Source organism: Oncorhynchus nerka, linkage group LG2, assembly GCF_034236695.1.
Source record: "Oncorhynchus nerka isolate Pitt River linkage group LG2, Oner_Uvic_2.0, whole genome shotgun sequence".
Lineage (NCBI taxonomy): Eukaryota > Metazoa > Chordata > Actinopteri > Salmoniformes > Salmonidae > Oncorhynchus > Oncorhynchus nerka.
In genome coordinates, this window is record NC_088397.1 from 60,320,801 (window position 1) to 60,338,116 (window position 17,316).

Here is a 17,316-nt window from a genome sequence, read left to right on the forward strand (position 1 = left end):
GGATATTCTGCAGTTTCCCTGAGAAGCCAAGAAGGGCTGCTTTAAATAATCATAAGCAGTTTTGTGTGCATCATTAATTCAGTTCTGACTAAAGACATTTAATCATTCCTGGGAGGAGGAGGATGAGGCACGGGCTGGGCTGCCAGTAGTGAGTTGTGGTGCAGGCATATAACGGAGCAGCTCTGACTCTGGTGAACTCTGGTAGCTAGCTACTGGACATTTCTTTCTCTTTCCATACCTTGAGATGAACACTTGGATGCTTTGCTTGGCCCGGTGGGGAGGGAGGTCAGTCATGTGACCAGCCTGCTGCCCCCAGGGATGGATCTGTCATCTTCCATTCAGATCACGGCTTCAAAGCGGGAATTGGAACGGACCCATGCATGCAAAGCTGAATTGAATATGAAGCAACCACCATGGTCATCCATCCTTGGCTGACAATGGAAAGTACTATCATGTTCAGGTGGGATAACAATGCCCTATGGCCAGTGTACCATGGCCATGGCTCACAGGTTTAAAGGCATGTGAGACCAAGTCAAACATCACTCTCCAGTTATACTGAGCATCATTTTCTCCATGTTCTTCCCTTTATCCTTCATGTACTGTAGCTGAAGGAGGCCAGTAACTGAAAACTTGCTAGATCAAATCCTCGAGCTGACAATGTAAAAATCTGTCATTTTCCCCCTGAGCAATGCAGTTAACCCACTGTTCTCCGGGCTCCGATGACGTGTATGTCGATTAAGGCAGCCCCCACATCTCTCCGATTCAGAGGAGTTGGTTTAAATGCAGAAGACACATTTCAGTTGACTAGGTATCCCTCTTTCCCATATAGCCGTTGTCCCTCCACTTCTCTGGGTTAGCTACACCTGGCTTGGGTGTCCACAGCACACCTGTCTGCCATTGGTCCACCCACAGGACACATTAGAGTCTAACCATAATCACCATTAGGCAAGAAAAATACTCACTAGAGAGGACTACAGACTGACTCCATGGCCTCTGTGCTTAATGAGCAGAAACATAATTTATTATGCTTGGAAAGCTTGGGTTTCTATGAGGAGTTTGAGGAGTAGGGCACGGTTTTATCCCATTGTAAAATTGCAGAGGCAAATACAAATAAAACTGAATTGAAGTGAGCTGGATTGTGTCGCAATACACCTGCTGTTCTACGCTGAAACTGTGTGAGGGCTCTCACATTCGGTCCAGTGCTGAAATGTGAAAGTTGAGAGTATAGTGGCCCAATTCTCTGCTCTGCAGGGCTGGAAAGAGTTTACTTAAAGGGGAATGTCAGGGAGATGCACACTGACAAGAGCACAGAGTAGCCCAGCCTGCATCCTTCCAGGCACAGGGCTAACACTACGCCACACACACACACATGCGTGCACCGTAGCTCACACACAAATCAAAAACACATAGGTTCAGTCCCACCAAGAAATGCTCAACAGAAGTTTACACAAATTTAAATGAAGAGACAGAAAAAGCCCTCATTGCCCTGAGCTGAACCCGTCTATTAATTCTTATCATCATTGTGTTTGTCGACATGACTAGGCAGCCGCTAGCGTGGCAGATAAGAGGGCCGCTTCTGCGCATTCAGAGTTTCAACATCTAGCATGGTCCTGTCAATATCTGTCCCTTTCAAATGGCTGTCCTCCATGTAATCTTATTTGCAATGGAACGCAATGGGTTGATCTTAGAAGATCTACAACTGACATGGTGGACATTAAGAATCAGCGACAGCAGAGGTTGAGGCATGGTCAAATAGAATTTCTTAAAACACTGAGTTGAATAAAGTCGGCTCATGTTTCCTCTCGTATCTGGAAACATACACAGTTTATCTGAGTACTGCAGCAATACGAACGGGATGCTCGTTCACTGACAATGCAGATTCATTCCAAATCAATTCCACTAAGGACAAAGCTACAGGACAGCCTTTTGTGCGCCCACAGCTTTTTGCCTAGACTGTGGGTTTAAAAGACATTCCATTTGACAACCATCCCCCCTAACCTATCAGCATGCATGAAGAAGCTCTAATGATTTTAATTATTCACCCCACACAAACCACTTCATTATTCACCCTACACAAACCACGTGTTTATGCATGTAAATACCACCTCTAAAATGTTAACTGCATTTACCTTTCTTTTTAAAGAACACAGTAGACATTTTGTACCAAATAAGTACATTTTGGGGATAGGGGAGAGTGGGGTAAGTTGTGCCAAAGGGTTAGATGAGCCACTCTTTGTGTATGGTTTCCTAGAAACAAGGGGTGGCTCAACTAACCCTTTGGCTCAACAAAGTATAACATCAGAACCAAAGTGACATTTTGACTCCTCACACCCTACCTCTTCCTAAATATGTAATAATATGTAATACTCAGGAAAAGCAAGAGGTCTTCCTAGAATCTGTGAAGGAAGAAACTACATGGAAAAAGTGGTAAGCAAGTAAGGATGAAAAAACACATTTTCAAGTCAAATAAATATATTGTGTTATAGGTTTCATGATGCTTGTATCGTAATTCAATTATATAATGTATTAATTTATTTAATATAAATTATATAACTGTAAGGTTTGGTGGAGGAGGAATAATGCTCTGGGGCTGTTCTTCATGGTTCGGGCTAGGCCCCTTAGTTCCAGTGAAGGGAAATCTTAACACTACAGCATACAATGACATTATGGACGATTCTGTGCTTCCAACTTTGTGGCAACAGTTTGGGGAATGCCCTGTCCTGTTTCAGCATGACAATGCTCCCGTGCACAAACCGAGGTCCATACAGAAATGGTTTGTTGAAATTGGTGCGGAAGAACTTGACTGACTTGCACAGATCCCTAACCTCAACCTGATCAAACACCTTTGTGATGAATTGGAACGCCGACTGCAAGCCAGGTCCAAGGGGGGGCAAACTCTATATTAATGCCCTTGATTTTGGAATGAGATGTTCGACTTGAACTCTATTGGAGGGATGCAATACCATTCTTCCATGAGAAATTCCATAATTTAGTGTTTTGTTGATGGTGGTGGAAAATGCTGTCTCAGGCGCTGCTGCAGAATCTCCCATAAGTGTTCAATTGGGTTGAGATCTGGTGACTGAAACAGCCATGGCATATGACTTATATCGTTTTCATGCTTATCAAACCATTCAGTTACCACTCGTGCCCTATGGATGGGGACATTGTCATCCTATGGGGGCAATTGTTATACATGACCCTAAACATGTTGGCATGTTAATTGCTTAATTAACTCAGGAACCACACCTGTGTGGAGGCATCTGCTTTCAATATACTTTGTATCCCTGAAATACTCAAGTATTTCCATTATTTTGGCAGTTACCTGTGTAAAGCACAGAAAAATCACGTGTTTGACTGTGTTTGACTGCACTGGGCCTTTAAGTTTGTTGGCCACGCCCACTAATTGGCCTCACCTGATCTTAAAACTTCTTAGGGGTCAAATCCCGTTAACGGGATCGATTTGACAACATCCGGTGAAATGGCAGAGCGACAAATTCAAATTAAATTATTCAAAATATTTCACTTTCATACAATCACAAGTGCAATATGCCAAATTAAAGCTTTTCTTCTTGTTAATCCAGCCACCGTGTCAGATTTCAAAAATACTTTATGGCGAAAGCAACCCATGCTATTTTCTGAGGACAGCACCCCATCAAACAAACACAGACAATCATATTTAATCCCGCCAGGCGCGACACAAAACTCAGAAATAATTATATAATTCATGCCTTACCTTTGAAGATCTTCTTTTGTTGGCACTCTAATATGTCCCATAAACATCACAAATGGTCCTTTTGTTAGATTAATTCCGTCGTTATATCTCCAAAATGTCCATTTATTTGGTGCGTTTGATCCAGAAAAACACTGGTTCCAACTCGTGCAACATGACTACAAAATATCTAATAAATTACCTGTAATCTTTGTCCAAACATTTCAAACAACTTTCCTAAAACAACTTTAGGTATTTTTTTACATAATAATAATCAATAAAATTTAAGGCGGGATAAACTGCGTTCAATAGCGGATAAAAACAAAGTGGAGCGCCCCAACCAAAACAGTACACTAGACTCGACCCTCGTTCTGAACAGCCCTACTTCTTCATTTCTCAAAGGAAAAACATCAACCAATAGGAACTGCAAGCAAGTGCCTTAGAAATCTAGATCCCCATAGAAAAGAGAGTGACCTCAAAAAAAAATCCTGGTTGGTTTGTCCTCGGGTTTCACCTGCCAAATAAGTTCTGTTATATTCACAGACATCATTCAAACAGTTTTAGAAACGTATAATATGCATATCCTAGCTTCTGGGCCTGAGTAGCAGGTTGTTTACTTTGGGCACACTTTTCATCCAGATGTGAAAATACCGCCCCCTAGCCTAGAGAGGTTAATGTTCTCTGAACTATTTGAGAGCAATCCCAATATCAACCCATCTGGAGAACGTTTTTAGAACATTACCAAAATTGAAATGAAACCATCTTTGAACTTTTAGGAAACGTTCGGGTTAAAGTAACATGTACCTGTATGAAAGAGAGACTATGACAGAGTAGCAGAGGCACACAAGGTCTGATCTGATGACAGGTTGATAAACATATCAAGAATCTTGCCGACCAGTTTCATGGGCTTAGTAGCCTGAAATGCAGAGAACTTGAAAACAAATTGGCACATCGAAAAAACATCCTTGGCCCAGTAATCTGGGACCTGGTGTACCAAAAGCATCTTAAGGCTAACTAAGTTATACTTTAGAACGTTTGTAGGAGCATCATTAAATCTCCAAGCCATTTCCCAAAACTATCATTATTAACATTGGGCTCCCGAGTGGCGCAGCGGTCTAAGACACTGCATCTCAGTGCTAGAGGCGTCACTACAGACACCCTGGTTTGAATCCAGGCTGTATCACAACCCGCTGTGATTGGGAACTCCATAATCGGCCCAGCGCCGTCCAGGTTTAAATATGAATTTGTTCTTAACTGAATTGCCTAGTTAAATCAAGGTTAAATAAAACATTTAAACGCTCGTAATCTAACACCTGCCTCAGACCAAGTGTAAAACAGCTAAGTGCGTTAGATGTTTTTTTGCCCTCCCTGCTAAAAAGAGAATCACTTGGTTTATCCGTCTATCTAGGACCGCTGAAACTTCATAACAACGTTCACTACAAATACAAGTTGCTAATGTCCTTGCAAATCATGCAAACAAGTGACATATAAAAATATGTTTCAAATGAAAACACTATTTCAATCATATTGAAATACATTTCATGTTCAATCAGTTGAGTTCTATTTTGCTACTTGTAGGCTTCTGTGTGTAGTTTGTCTCAATGCATTTAATGATGCATAGCCTAACAAGCGCAATGATGTGCCAACTGTGACTTTGTGAATTTTTATTGGGTAAGCATTAGAATAAGCTTGCCTCAATATTTGCAGCCATAGGTGGTAATATATCTCGAGGAGCTAATCCGTCGTCAGTATTGTGAAATAATTATAACGTTAAGGTAAAACTTGAATGGAGAAGGCTGGTCCGAGAGCAGCGCTCCTCTTCTTTCGATCCTCTCGACACACTTAGCGACCGTTCTCTCTGCGTAGTGTTTTGGGAAACGCATGTTGCATCTTCTGTCATTGTAGGAAAGATGCATCGTTAAAACACTCTTAAGCCTAAGTTTCATTGTTATCGGGAAAACTGGCACTGGTCAAGATGTTGAACAGAGATCTATATCTGAATGTAGGCATACATTTAAGATATACAATATACCACACCCCCATTTCATGAATTAAACTTTTAACCATCACCCACTGTCACAGGACAACATCACCCACTGTCACAGGATACCATCACCCACTGTCACAGGATACCATCACCCACTGTCACAGGATACCATCACCCACTGTCACTGGATACCATCACCCACTGTCACTGGATACCATCACCCACTGTCACTGGACACCATCACCCACTGTCACTGGACACCATCACCCACTGTCACTGGACACCATCACCCACTGTCACTGGACACCATCACCCACTGTCACTGGACACCATCACCCACTGTCACTGGAAACCATCACCCACTGTCACTGGAAACCATCAGCCACTGTCACTGGACACCATCAGCCACTGTCACTGGACACCATCAGCCACTGTCACTGGACACCATCACCCACTGTCACTGGACACCATCACTCACCGTCACTGGACACCATCACCCGCTGTCACTGGACACCATCACCAGCTGTCACTGGACACCATCACCAGCTGTCACTGGACACCATCACCCACCGTCACTGGACACCATCACTCACTGCCACCATCACTCACTGTCACAGGACACCATCACTAGCTGTCACAGGACACCATCACCCACTGTCACAGAACTAGAGGTCCACCGATTATGATTTTTCAACGCCGATACTGATTATTGGAGGACCCAAAAAAAGCCGATACCGAATAATCGGAAGATTTTTATAAATATATTTGTAATGATGACAATTACAACAATAATGAATGAACAATGAGCACTTTTATTTTAACTTAATATAATACATAAATAAAATCAATTTAGTCTCAAATAAATAATGAAACATGTACAATTTGGTTTAAATAATGCAAAAAAACAGTGTCTTGGAGAAGTAAAAGTGCAATATGTGCCATGTAAAAAAGTTTTAGGTTGTAGTTATTATAGGAATTATAGGACTATTTCTCTCTATACCATTTGTATTTCATATACCTTTGACTATTGGATGTTCTAATAGGTGCTTTAGTATTGCCAGCCTAATCTTGGGAGTTGATAGGCTTGAAGTCATAAACAGCACTGTGCTTAAAGCATTGCTAAGAGCTGCTGGCAAACGCAGGAAATGGCTGTTTGAATGAATGTTTACCAGCCTGCTGCTGCCTACCACCGCTCAGTCAGACTGCTCTATCAAATATCAAATCATAGACTTAATTATAATATAATAAACACACAGAAATACGAGCCTTAGGTCATTAATATGGTCAAATCCGGAAACTATCATTTCGAAAACAAAACGTTTATTCTTTCAGTGAAATACAGAATCGTTACGTATTTTATCGAACGGGTGGCAACCCTAAGTCTAAATATTGCTGTTACATTGCACAACCTTCAATGTTATGTCATAATTATGTAAAATTCTAGCAAATTAATTACGGTCTTTGTTAGGAAGAAATGGTCTTCACACAGTTCGCAAAGAGCCAGGCGGCCCAAACTGCTGCATATACTCTGACTCTGTTGCACAGAACGCAAGAGAAGTGACACAATTTCCCTAGTTAATATTGCCTGCTGACATTAATTTATTTTAACTAAATATGCAGTTTAAAAAATATATACTTGTGTATTGATTTTAAGAAAGGCATTGATGTAAATGGTTAAGTACATTTGTGCAACAATTGTGCTTTTTTCGCTAATGCACTTTTGATAAATCATCACCCGTTTGGCGAAGTTGAAGTAGGCTGATTCGATGATAAATTAACAGGCACCGCATTGATTATATGCAATGCAGGACAAGCTAGTTAACCTAGTAATATCATCAACCATGTGTAGTTAACTAGTGATCATGTTAAGATTGATTGTTTTTTATAAGATAAGTTTAATGCTAGCTAGCACCTTACCTTGGCTCCTTGCAGCCATAAGGTCCTTTTGATGCTGCACTTGTGTAACAAGTGGTCAGCCTGCCATGCAGTCTCCTCGTGGATTGCAATGTAATCGGCCATATTCGGCGTTCAAAAATGAAGATTACCGATTGTTATGAAAACTTGAAATCGGCCCTAATTAATCGGCCATGCCGGTTGACCTCTACACAGGACACCATCACCCACTGTCACAGGAAAACCACACCAACTTACCCCGAGACGGCTCAACTTACCCCATATCGGGGTTAAGTTGTGCTGTTTTCAACTATTATGTTACTATGAATTTGAATTATTTCCAGGGATACACAACATCCTGAAATATTGTTAGAAAGAATACTATATTTCCCTTGACATAGTCATGCTGAATGTAAAAAATGGCTCAACATACCCTACGCCATTTTTAAAAATTATTCTGTTATAATAGAAACACAGCTCAGCTTCCTATGAGTCTCCAATATTGCCTAACATAGAACTAATGGTGAGTAGTTGTTAGTTGACAAGGTTGAAAATGTTGTTCCCTCTTATTCAAACCATTAGAACAGAGAGTTTCTGCTGATGGGACCCTCCTGCACTATATTGGGGTCTTTACTGAGCATGGAAGGATTACTAATATACATCGCCCGGGGGGAATTAGATTCTAATCATTTAAGAGAACAACTTCCATCAATCTCAAAATAATAAAGCTTTCGAAAGCAGCCCATTTGGATGTACGGAGCTGTTTAAAGAAGAATTGTATTGCAAAGCCAGATTTCATAATCTACAGCCCACTGCCAAATACACAACAAAACAATCTGAATGGTTTAGGATTAAAGCTGTGTTATTCACGTCCATCAACTCATACGTCTGAGTGATTCACATCAATCCTATACAACATGTAGAGGGTGATATGTAATCACTAATATGTAAAAGATAACAAGGAGCAGTCATGGGGGAAAATTAACATACAGTGTAACTATATTCAGCTCACCATGAAACCATGCTCCTTCCTGTATGCAATCTGATACCAGGAAACAAACATTCTTTACATGCCATGGCCCCATTTTCTATAAATCGCCATCTGATATCCAGGTTACGATCTTCCAGACTGCACCTTCACCCGAGAGTCTAGTTGGGACACCAATAATTAAGTTTATCTTAATGTCCTTACACCTCATTCTCTGTCTCAGGTCTACAGTGACTAGGGTCTGTCCTACCTATACTTCATGCCGGTCCGTATGCTCTGGTCGCTGGACGTGGGCTGGCTCTGGACCGTGAGCTGTCCCAGACTACGGGCCACCATGGCCACAGCCCTGAACTTGTTGCGGGTGCCTGTGTTGGGGCTGTTGGCATTCTGGCGGTGGTTGAGCCGTTCCTCTGTACTGCGGCTCACCCCTCCACGGTTGTGGTCCGTACACACTAACGACACCTGCATCCTGGCTGGGACTGGGAGCCAGCAGGGACGGCTTCAGGTGCTCCGGTTAAAGATTGTGGTGGGTCAGTCTAAGACACGGCTGCTTTCAGTCTGGATAGTCTCTTGGTCAGGTCAGTGTCAGGGTAGTCAGGTCAGTGTCAGGGTAGTCAGGTCAGTGTCAGGGTAGTCAGGTCAGTATCAGTGTAGTCAGGTCAGTGTAGTCAGGTCAGGGTAGTCAGGTCAGTGTCAGGGTAGTCAGGTCAGTGTCAGGGTAGTCAGGTCAGTGTCAGGGTAGTCAGGTCAGTGTCAGGGTAGTCAGGTCAGTGTCAGGGTAGTCAGGTCAGGGTAGTCAGCTATGTCTGCAGAGACAAGAGGAGAGGAGAATTATCGTCTTCCGAGGGTTTCCTGCTTCAACACAGCCTCAGCCTGTGTGGGTGTCTCTGCTTTGTCTGCTACAGAAACCAACAACCGGCCACTTCAGACTGCTGGCACAGGAACACCGTCTCGGTCCCGGCAGAGACACAAAAACAGACGAAGACGCACCCTCCAAAAAAAGGTATAGCGTCTTACGACGAGAAGAGCAGTTTAATGAATCTCCCTTTGCAGTCTCGACTGGCTTGTCCTCGATTCATCCGACTGTCTCACTCAAGCTTTCTGTAGTAATCAGAGGCTCATCACAGACTGACGGGCAGATGCAATCATTCTGCAATTTCCTTTTAATCTGGAGCTCAGTTCTACAGATAACACAGAGAATGGAGACACATGAGCACAAAGAGATGATGAACTACTCCAGGAGGTAAAATTCTGATCCCTTACAATGTCCACAGCAGCAGCAGCTGTCCTGGTTGTGTGACTACTCAGCAGCTCTGTTTTTCAATCAGAGAGCAGTCTCTTGTTCACTGACTCCCATCCCTCCACTGTCTCCCGGATTATACTTACATGTGTATACCTAGCGCATGGTATAACGAGGCAGAGTGAATGCAGACAAGAGAAGAGGAGGAGAAGAAAGAGAGAGGGTGGGAGGGATATGGAGAGATGCTATGGAGAGGAGTATTGAGAGGGTTACACTAGCACGAGAGAGAGAAAGAGCGAGCGTGAGAGAGCAAGCGACAGATAGAGGGAGGGAGAGATGAAGGGAAGGGGCAAGAGAGAGTGTCCACAGCTGCTGTCATAGGAGAGGCTGGCTGGTGTATTTTTGATCCACTTCTCATCTACCTCCCTGCTCCAGCATGGCTAAGTCAGGTTCAGCATGGCTCAGTCAGTGTGTGGTCCGGTCAGGTCCAGTATGGTACAGCTTGGTCCTGTCAGGTTCCGAGTGGTCCAGTGTGGTTCAATCAGGTCCAATGTGGTTCAGTAGTTCATCGTCGGCTTCACATCAAATGTGAATACATCCCCTAAAACATCTGTCTCATTGTTCTTCTATCTGTGGGGATTCCTCTGGATTTTGGCAATGGGGCTCTTTATCTACTTCCCCAGAGTCAAATGAACTCGTGGATACCATTTATTTTTGTCTCTGTGAAAGTTTTGAAGGAAGTTGCTCCCAAAGTATCCCTTTAACTGAAAATAAATTATTCCTGGCATATTTATTCATTTGAATAATTTTGTTACATAAATAAGAACATAGCCCGTATCCAATTACTTCCTGCATGGCGACAAGCAATTGATATGTAAGACAATGTCCGTGTTCGGGGGGACTTAGTGAGTGGATGAGCTTGGCTTAATATAATAATGGTGTAAGGTCACAGTAAACACTGTGGTAATAAGAGACAACACACTATTGGTTGAAGGAGTGAGGAGACAGTAGAGGCTTGCGTTACAAGTAATCTAATACTGAACCTTATCTAACCAGGCCCATGCAGCTAGTTGCTTCTGCTGGAGGAGCTAATTAAAAGAGATGTGGTGAGGAACAGACAAATAGTAAGGCAGAGTGGAGAAGCAAACTCCAATAAAAGGAATCCAGCAGACAAGCTGCAGCCAACTGACACACCACCTATTTTTACAGCCTTAACCTTTTGCTCTAGGACTTATATAGAGTAAAAACGTATTTAATTTGATTTCACACCCGCCTTTGGGGGGACAGGCCCAGGGAGAGATGCTGTCCCATCTCCTCTCGTTGAAAGTGACTGTGTAGGGTAGATGGGCCAATGCAATGCTCCTTCTACAAAACATTTATTGTGATTCCCAGCAATGGCTGTGGGGGAGGCCGTTGGGTCGTTCAGAGTGACGGTGTCATAGTGTTGTTCTAGAGGCTCTGGTCAGGGTCCCTGACTGGAAGGCAGGGTGCTGGGGAGCCCTCTCCTGTCCTGGTGGAGCAACAGAGCATGAGAACAGCCGCCCCCACACTCCTCACCCCAAACCCCTTGGGAGAAGCTGGGGACAGTGTACAGGGAGGGAACAGGGGCTCAGGCTTCCCAGATAGTGTCAACATCTAATCCACACCAGCCCACTCACCACGCCAGTCCCCTGGGGCTCCACCGACCAGTATCCACTGAGCCTCTGACCTGGGCATGGCTATTGTTGCTGAGATGTGAGCGATCTGCTGTAATCATTACACCAAATAAGGCTTGTTTCTTCCCAAAGATGTTGGGGACCAATATTGTTAGGTTGTAGTACTGAGTTTACACTCAGATGTAAAGCTGCCAGACAAAAGAACTACACAAGTCACTGCACAACACTGTAGGCCTACTGTATCATATCATACACAAAGCACCAATCAAGTCTAACTGAAGCCACTTTGGTCCCATCTGGCCTATAGTGTTCATATTGAATGTGCTTCTTGCTCCAATAGACTAGACTATAGCAGACATGCAGATGAGGAGAAAAGGAAGGAGAAAGCGGGGGAGTACCGCAGCACAGAGAGGGTGGTGACGGGAACCAAAGCGACATTCAGCATGATGAGCTAGGGTGACTCTCCGCTAATGGAGTCACACTTAGTCAGAGTAACACAGTAAACACGCCTGTCTATAGAGGGCTAAATGGAAAAACAAAAGTCTGTTGGAATAAAGATGCATGCCCACACACAGGGTGAGCATTTCAATAGTCCAAATTGTCTCCACATTCTGGATGGAACACCCACAGCAGAGGTCAGAATTGGGCAAACACCACATCTTCTGCTCCAACACGTAGACCTAATGATGATGCCTCTTCTCTCTACTCCTGGGCCTCGTATTATTGTAAATTGTGAAATAAATCAACCATATGGGACTTGAAACATAAAATAACCTGAACAGTCCCCAGCCACCCCAGTCATAGACTGTTCTCTCTACTACCGCATGGCAAGCAGTACCGGAGTGCCAAGTCTAGGACAAAAAGGCTTCTCAACAGTTTTTACCCCTAAGCCACAAGACTCCTGAACAGGTAATCAAATGGCTACCTGGACTATTTGCATTGTGTGTCCCCCCCAATCCCTCTTTTTACACTGCTGCTACTCTCTGTTTATCATATATGCATAGTCACTTTAAAACCTCTTATGGATCCCTTCACGTGCCAATCTCTTTAGCGGGATCGATTTGACAACATCCAGTGAAATTACAGCGCCAAATTCAAACTACAGGTATATCAATATTTAACATTCACGAAAATACAAGTGTAATACATCAAAATAAAGCTTACATTTTTGTTAATCCAGCCGCTATGTCAGATTTCAAAAAGGCTTTACGGCGAAAGCAGACCATGTGATTATCTGAGGACAGCACCCCGCATACAAACGCATTAAAATCATTTTCCAACCAGGCAGGTGCGGCACAAAAGTCAGAAATAGCCATATAATAAATGAATTACCTTTGAAGATCTTCTTTTTGCAATCCCAAATGTCTCATTGACACAATGAATGGTCGTTTTGTTCGATAAATTTCTTCTTTATATCACAAAAATATCCATTAATTTGGCGCGTTTGATTCAGAAATACACCGGTTCCAACTCGCCCAACATGACTACAAAGTATCTAATAAGTTACCTGTAAACTTGGTACAAACATTTCAAACAACGTTCCCAATCCAACCTCAGGTATCCTAAAATGTAAATAATCGATCAAATTTAAGATGGAATAAACTGTTTCTAATATTGGATAAAAACAACGTGAAGCGCGTTCCTGTTCACGCGCACCAAAATAGTAGGGACCTTCAGAGTGACACATGAAATGAATAGAACTACTTCTTAATTTCTCAAAAGAAAAACATAGACAAATTTCTAAAGACTGTTGACATCTATTGGAAGCCATAGGAACTGCAATCGGGGCCCTAATTAATCAGGAATCCCATAGAAATCCATTGGAAAACACAATGACCTCAAAAAACTCTTTCCCTGGATGGATTGTGCTCGGGGTTTCGCCTGCCAAATCAGTTATGTTATACTCACAGACATTATTCTAACAGTTTTAGAAACGTCAGCGTGTTTTCTATCCAGATCTACTAATTATATGTATATCCTAGCTTCTGGGACTGAGTAACAGGCCGTTTACTTTGGGCATGCTTTTCATCCAGACGTGAAAATACTGCCCCTATCCCTAAAAAGATTTATTAACTATACATTCATGTACATACTACCTCAATTGGGCCGACCAACCAGTTCTCCCGCACATTGGCTAACCAAGCTATCTGCATTGTGTCCCACCACCCACCAACCCCTCTTTTACGCTGCTGCTACTCTCTGTTCATCATATATGCATAGTCACTTTAACCATATCTACATGTACATACTACCTCAATCAGCCTGACTAACCGGTGTCTGTATGTAGCCTCGCTACTTTTATAGCATTGCTACTCTATATTGCCTGTCTTTTTACTGTTGTTTTATTTCTTTACTTACCTATTGTTCACCTAATACCTTTTTTTGCACTATTGGTTAGAGCCTGTAAGTAAGCATTTCACTGTAAGGTCTACTACACCTGTTGTATTCAGCGCACGTGACAAATACACTTTGATTTGACAGATACGCACGAGGAGGCACACACTTTAATCCACTTTGATCCTTAAATTAAGCCTTTTAGGTGCTGCTGTATTACACAATAATGATTTAGAATGGTTATATCATACTCTATTACAGAGTACTGGCACTGCAGGCCTGAATAGATTTAACAATAATATATTAATTTCTTAGGAAAACAGGCCTTGTAGGCCAGTGTTCAAGTATTTTGATGGGCTTGCTAAGGGATACATTTCTTCCCTAGATGTTTTAATCTTAGGTTAAGGCACACTGTTCTGGTGGGAGAGAACGGTCCTTACCTTAAATAAAGAACCAACTACTGATGTCTTTTGTTGGTAGAGTTGAAGAGAAGGTCTTGATGGCATTTGATTTTCTATGTCAGTCAGCAATTCAAAGCCACTACCTAGAGAAAGACATCTATTATCTCTTCCCTCCCACTCCCCACGTCTTCCCTTACGTTGTGCCCTCTGCCTTCTCTTTTTCATTAAGAGACCAACCAATGACTATCCCAAATCTACTAAAATGCTACAATCCCTCCTGGACACCGAATCATTCTGAGAGAGTGCAGTGTGCTGATAGGGCCTACATTTCACTCACTGTGAGGGGGAGGAAAGGGAGAGGGGGGAGCTTGAGAGGGGAGCTTGAGAGGCAGCGAATAGGCCAACAATGCACATGGATTTCACTGATCACGGCTAGGCTACACACCACATGTTCTTAGAGGCATAGAGTTGAAGAGCGAAACTAGGAGAAAAAAGCACATTTCAAAGCAAAAAATACACATTAGCATGATACATCCTGGAGTCTCTTTCTCTTTCTCTGTTCTGTCCTTCTAAGTCCTGGGCAGCAGGGAGCTTAGCCAATCGATGATGCAACAATATCATAATGACGCCTCTGGGGAGTCACTTCTGATAACACTGACCCTTCATCCCAATCCTCCAGACTTAGCTGCCGGGTAAGACAACGACAGAGACCACTTGGGGTTACTTACTGAAGGCTGCACCATTCCTTGGAGGGATGGAAATAGGCCTAGCTAGTTAGTGGCCCATGGAGGTTCCATGATCAATTCTACTGCAAAATCTATGCTATATGTCAGCTTCAACTATCTAACTCTCAGGCATGTGCTTCCTATAAACACAGCAGAAACAAAATAGCCTAATAGGCACCTCAAAAATACTTGGACAACAATATACTGAAAGGGACATTATCATTAAACATTCATATGGAGGTTTAGTCTTTGTGGCACCTAATTTGTCCTCTGGGGTCTTCATGCACCTCAGTCACTCTGTAGCTAGCTAGTGCCAACAACGACAGCCATTACTACAGGGGGCCAACCAGGCTTGTGTCCACAAAGTACACTATATATACAAAAGTAATAGTAGATTTGGCTATTTCAGCAACACCTGTTGCTGACAGGTGTATAAAATCGAGATCACAGACATGCAATCTTCATTGACAAACATTGGCATTAGAATGGCCTCAATGACTTTCATCGTGGCAGTCATCGGATGCCACCATTCCAACAAGTCAGTTCAATTTTCTTCCCTGCTAGAGCTTTCCTGGACAACTGTAAGTGCTGTTATTGTGAAATAGAAAAGTCTAGGAGCAACAATGGCTCAGCCGTGAAGTGCTAAGCCACACAAGTTCACAGAACAGGACCACCGAGTGCTGAAGCGTGTATCGAGTAGAAAAACGTCTGTCTTTGGTTGCAACACTCACTACCGAGTTCCAAACTGCCTCTGGAAGCAACGTCAGCACAAGAACTGTTTGTCTGGAGCTTCATGAAATAGGTTTCCATGGCCGAGCAGTCGCACACAAGCCTAAGATCACCATGTACAATGCCAAGCGTTGGCTGGAGTGGTGTTAAGCTTAGCACCATTGGACTCTGAAGCAATCGAAAAACGTTCTCTGGAGTGATCAATCACGCTTCACCATCTGGCAGCCCGACGGCTGTATCTGGATTTGTCGGATGCCGAGAGAACACTACCTGCCCGAATGCATAGTGCCAACTGTATAGTTTGGTGGAGGAGGAATAATGGTCTGGGGCTGTATTTCATGGTTCGGGTTAGGCTCCTTAGTTCCTGTGAAGGGAAATCCAAGCAAGGTACATACAGAAATGGTTTGTCGAAGACAGAGTGGAAGAACTTGACTGGCCCGCACAGAGCCCGGACCTCAACCCCATCTAACACATTTGGGATGAATTGGAACGTCGACTGCGAGCCAGCCCTAATCGCCCCACATAAGTGCCCGAAACAGCAGAGGGAGCACCCCCCTATCCACATTCAAGGGACAGTACTGGAGAAGGTGGAAAGTTTTAAGTTCCTCGGCGTACACATCACAGACTGAAATGGTCAACCCACACAGACAGTGTGGTGATGAAGGCACAACAGCGCCTTTTCAACCTCAGGAGGCTGACGAAATTTGGCTTGTCACCTAAAACCCTGACAAACTTTTACAGATGCACAATTGAGAGCATCCTGTCGGGCTGTATCACCGCCTGGTACGGCAACAGCACCGCCCTCAACCACAAGGCTCTCCAGAGGGTGGTGCATTCTGCACATCGTATCACCGGGGCAAACTACCTGCCCTCCAAGACACCTACAGCACCCGATGTCACAGGAAGGCCAAAAACATCATCAAAGACAAAAACCACCCAAGCCACTGCCTGATCACCCCGCTACCATCCAGAAGGCGAGGTCAGTACAGGTTAGAGGTCGACCGATTAAATCGGAATGGCCGATTAATTAGGGCCTATTCAAGTTTTCATAACAATCGGTAATCTGCATTTTTGGACACCGATCATGGCCGATTACATTGCACTCCATGACGAGACTGCGTGGCAGGCTGACTACCTGTTATGCGAGTGCAGCAAGGAGCCAAGGTAAGGTGCTAGCTTCCATTTCTTCCTAACAAAGACAGCCAACTTCGCCAAATTTAACAAAACCGCATTTGCGAAAAAGCACAATCGTTGCACGAATGCACCTAACCATAAACATCAATGCCTTTCTTAAAATCAATACACAGAAGTAGATTTTTTAAAACTGCATATTTAGTTCAAATAAATGTATGTTAGTAGGCAATACTAACTAACTAACTAAATTGTGTCACTTCTCTTGCGTTCATTGCATGCAGAGTCAGGGTATATGCAACAGTTTGGGCTGCCTGGCTCATTGCGAACTAATTTGCCAGAATTTTACATAATTATGACATAACATTGAAGGTTGTGCAATGTAACTGGAATATTTAGACTTATGGATGCCACCCGTTAGATAAAATACGGAACCGTTCCGTATTTCACTGAAAGAATAAACGTTTTGTTTTCAAAATGATAGTTTCCTGATTTGACCATATTAATGACGTAAGGCTTGTATT

At 43.2% G+C, this 17,316-nt stretch overlaps 1 protein-coding gene across 7 annotated transcripts in view; it reads right to left on the reverse strand.

Moving 5' to 3' along the window:
• The window catches only part of LOC115139056 (voltage-gated potassium channel subunit beta-2-like), a 158,237-nt gene that overhangs the window by 49,661 nt on the left and 91,260 nt on the right, over positions 1 to 17,316 (reverse strand). For 2 of the 7 annotated variants that reach the window (XM_065000732.1, XM_029676234.2), the window contains exon 1: positions 8,828 to 9,959. The exons of the other annotated variants lie outside the window; for them this stretch is intronic. In XM_065000732.1, the coding sequence (XP_064856804.1) occupies positions 8,828 to 9,045 (218 nt within the window). In that variant the 5' untranslated portion in view covers positions 9,046 to 9,959. Of the gene's footprint in view, positions 1 to 8,827; positions 9,960 to 17,316 lie in introns of those variants that run through there. 7 annotated transcript variants of the gene reach the window in all.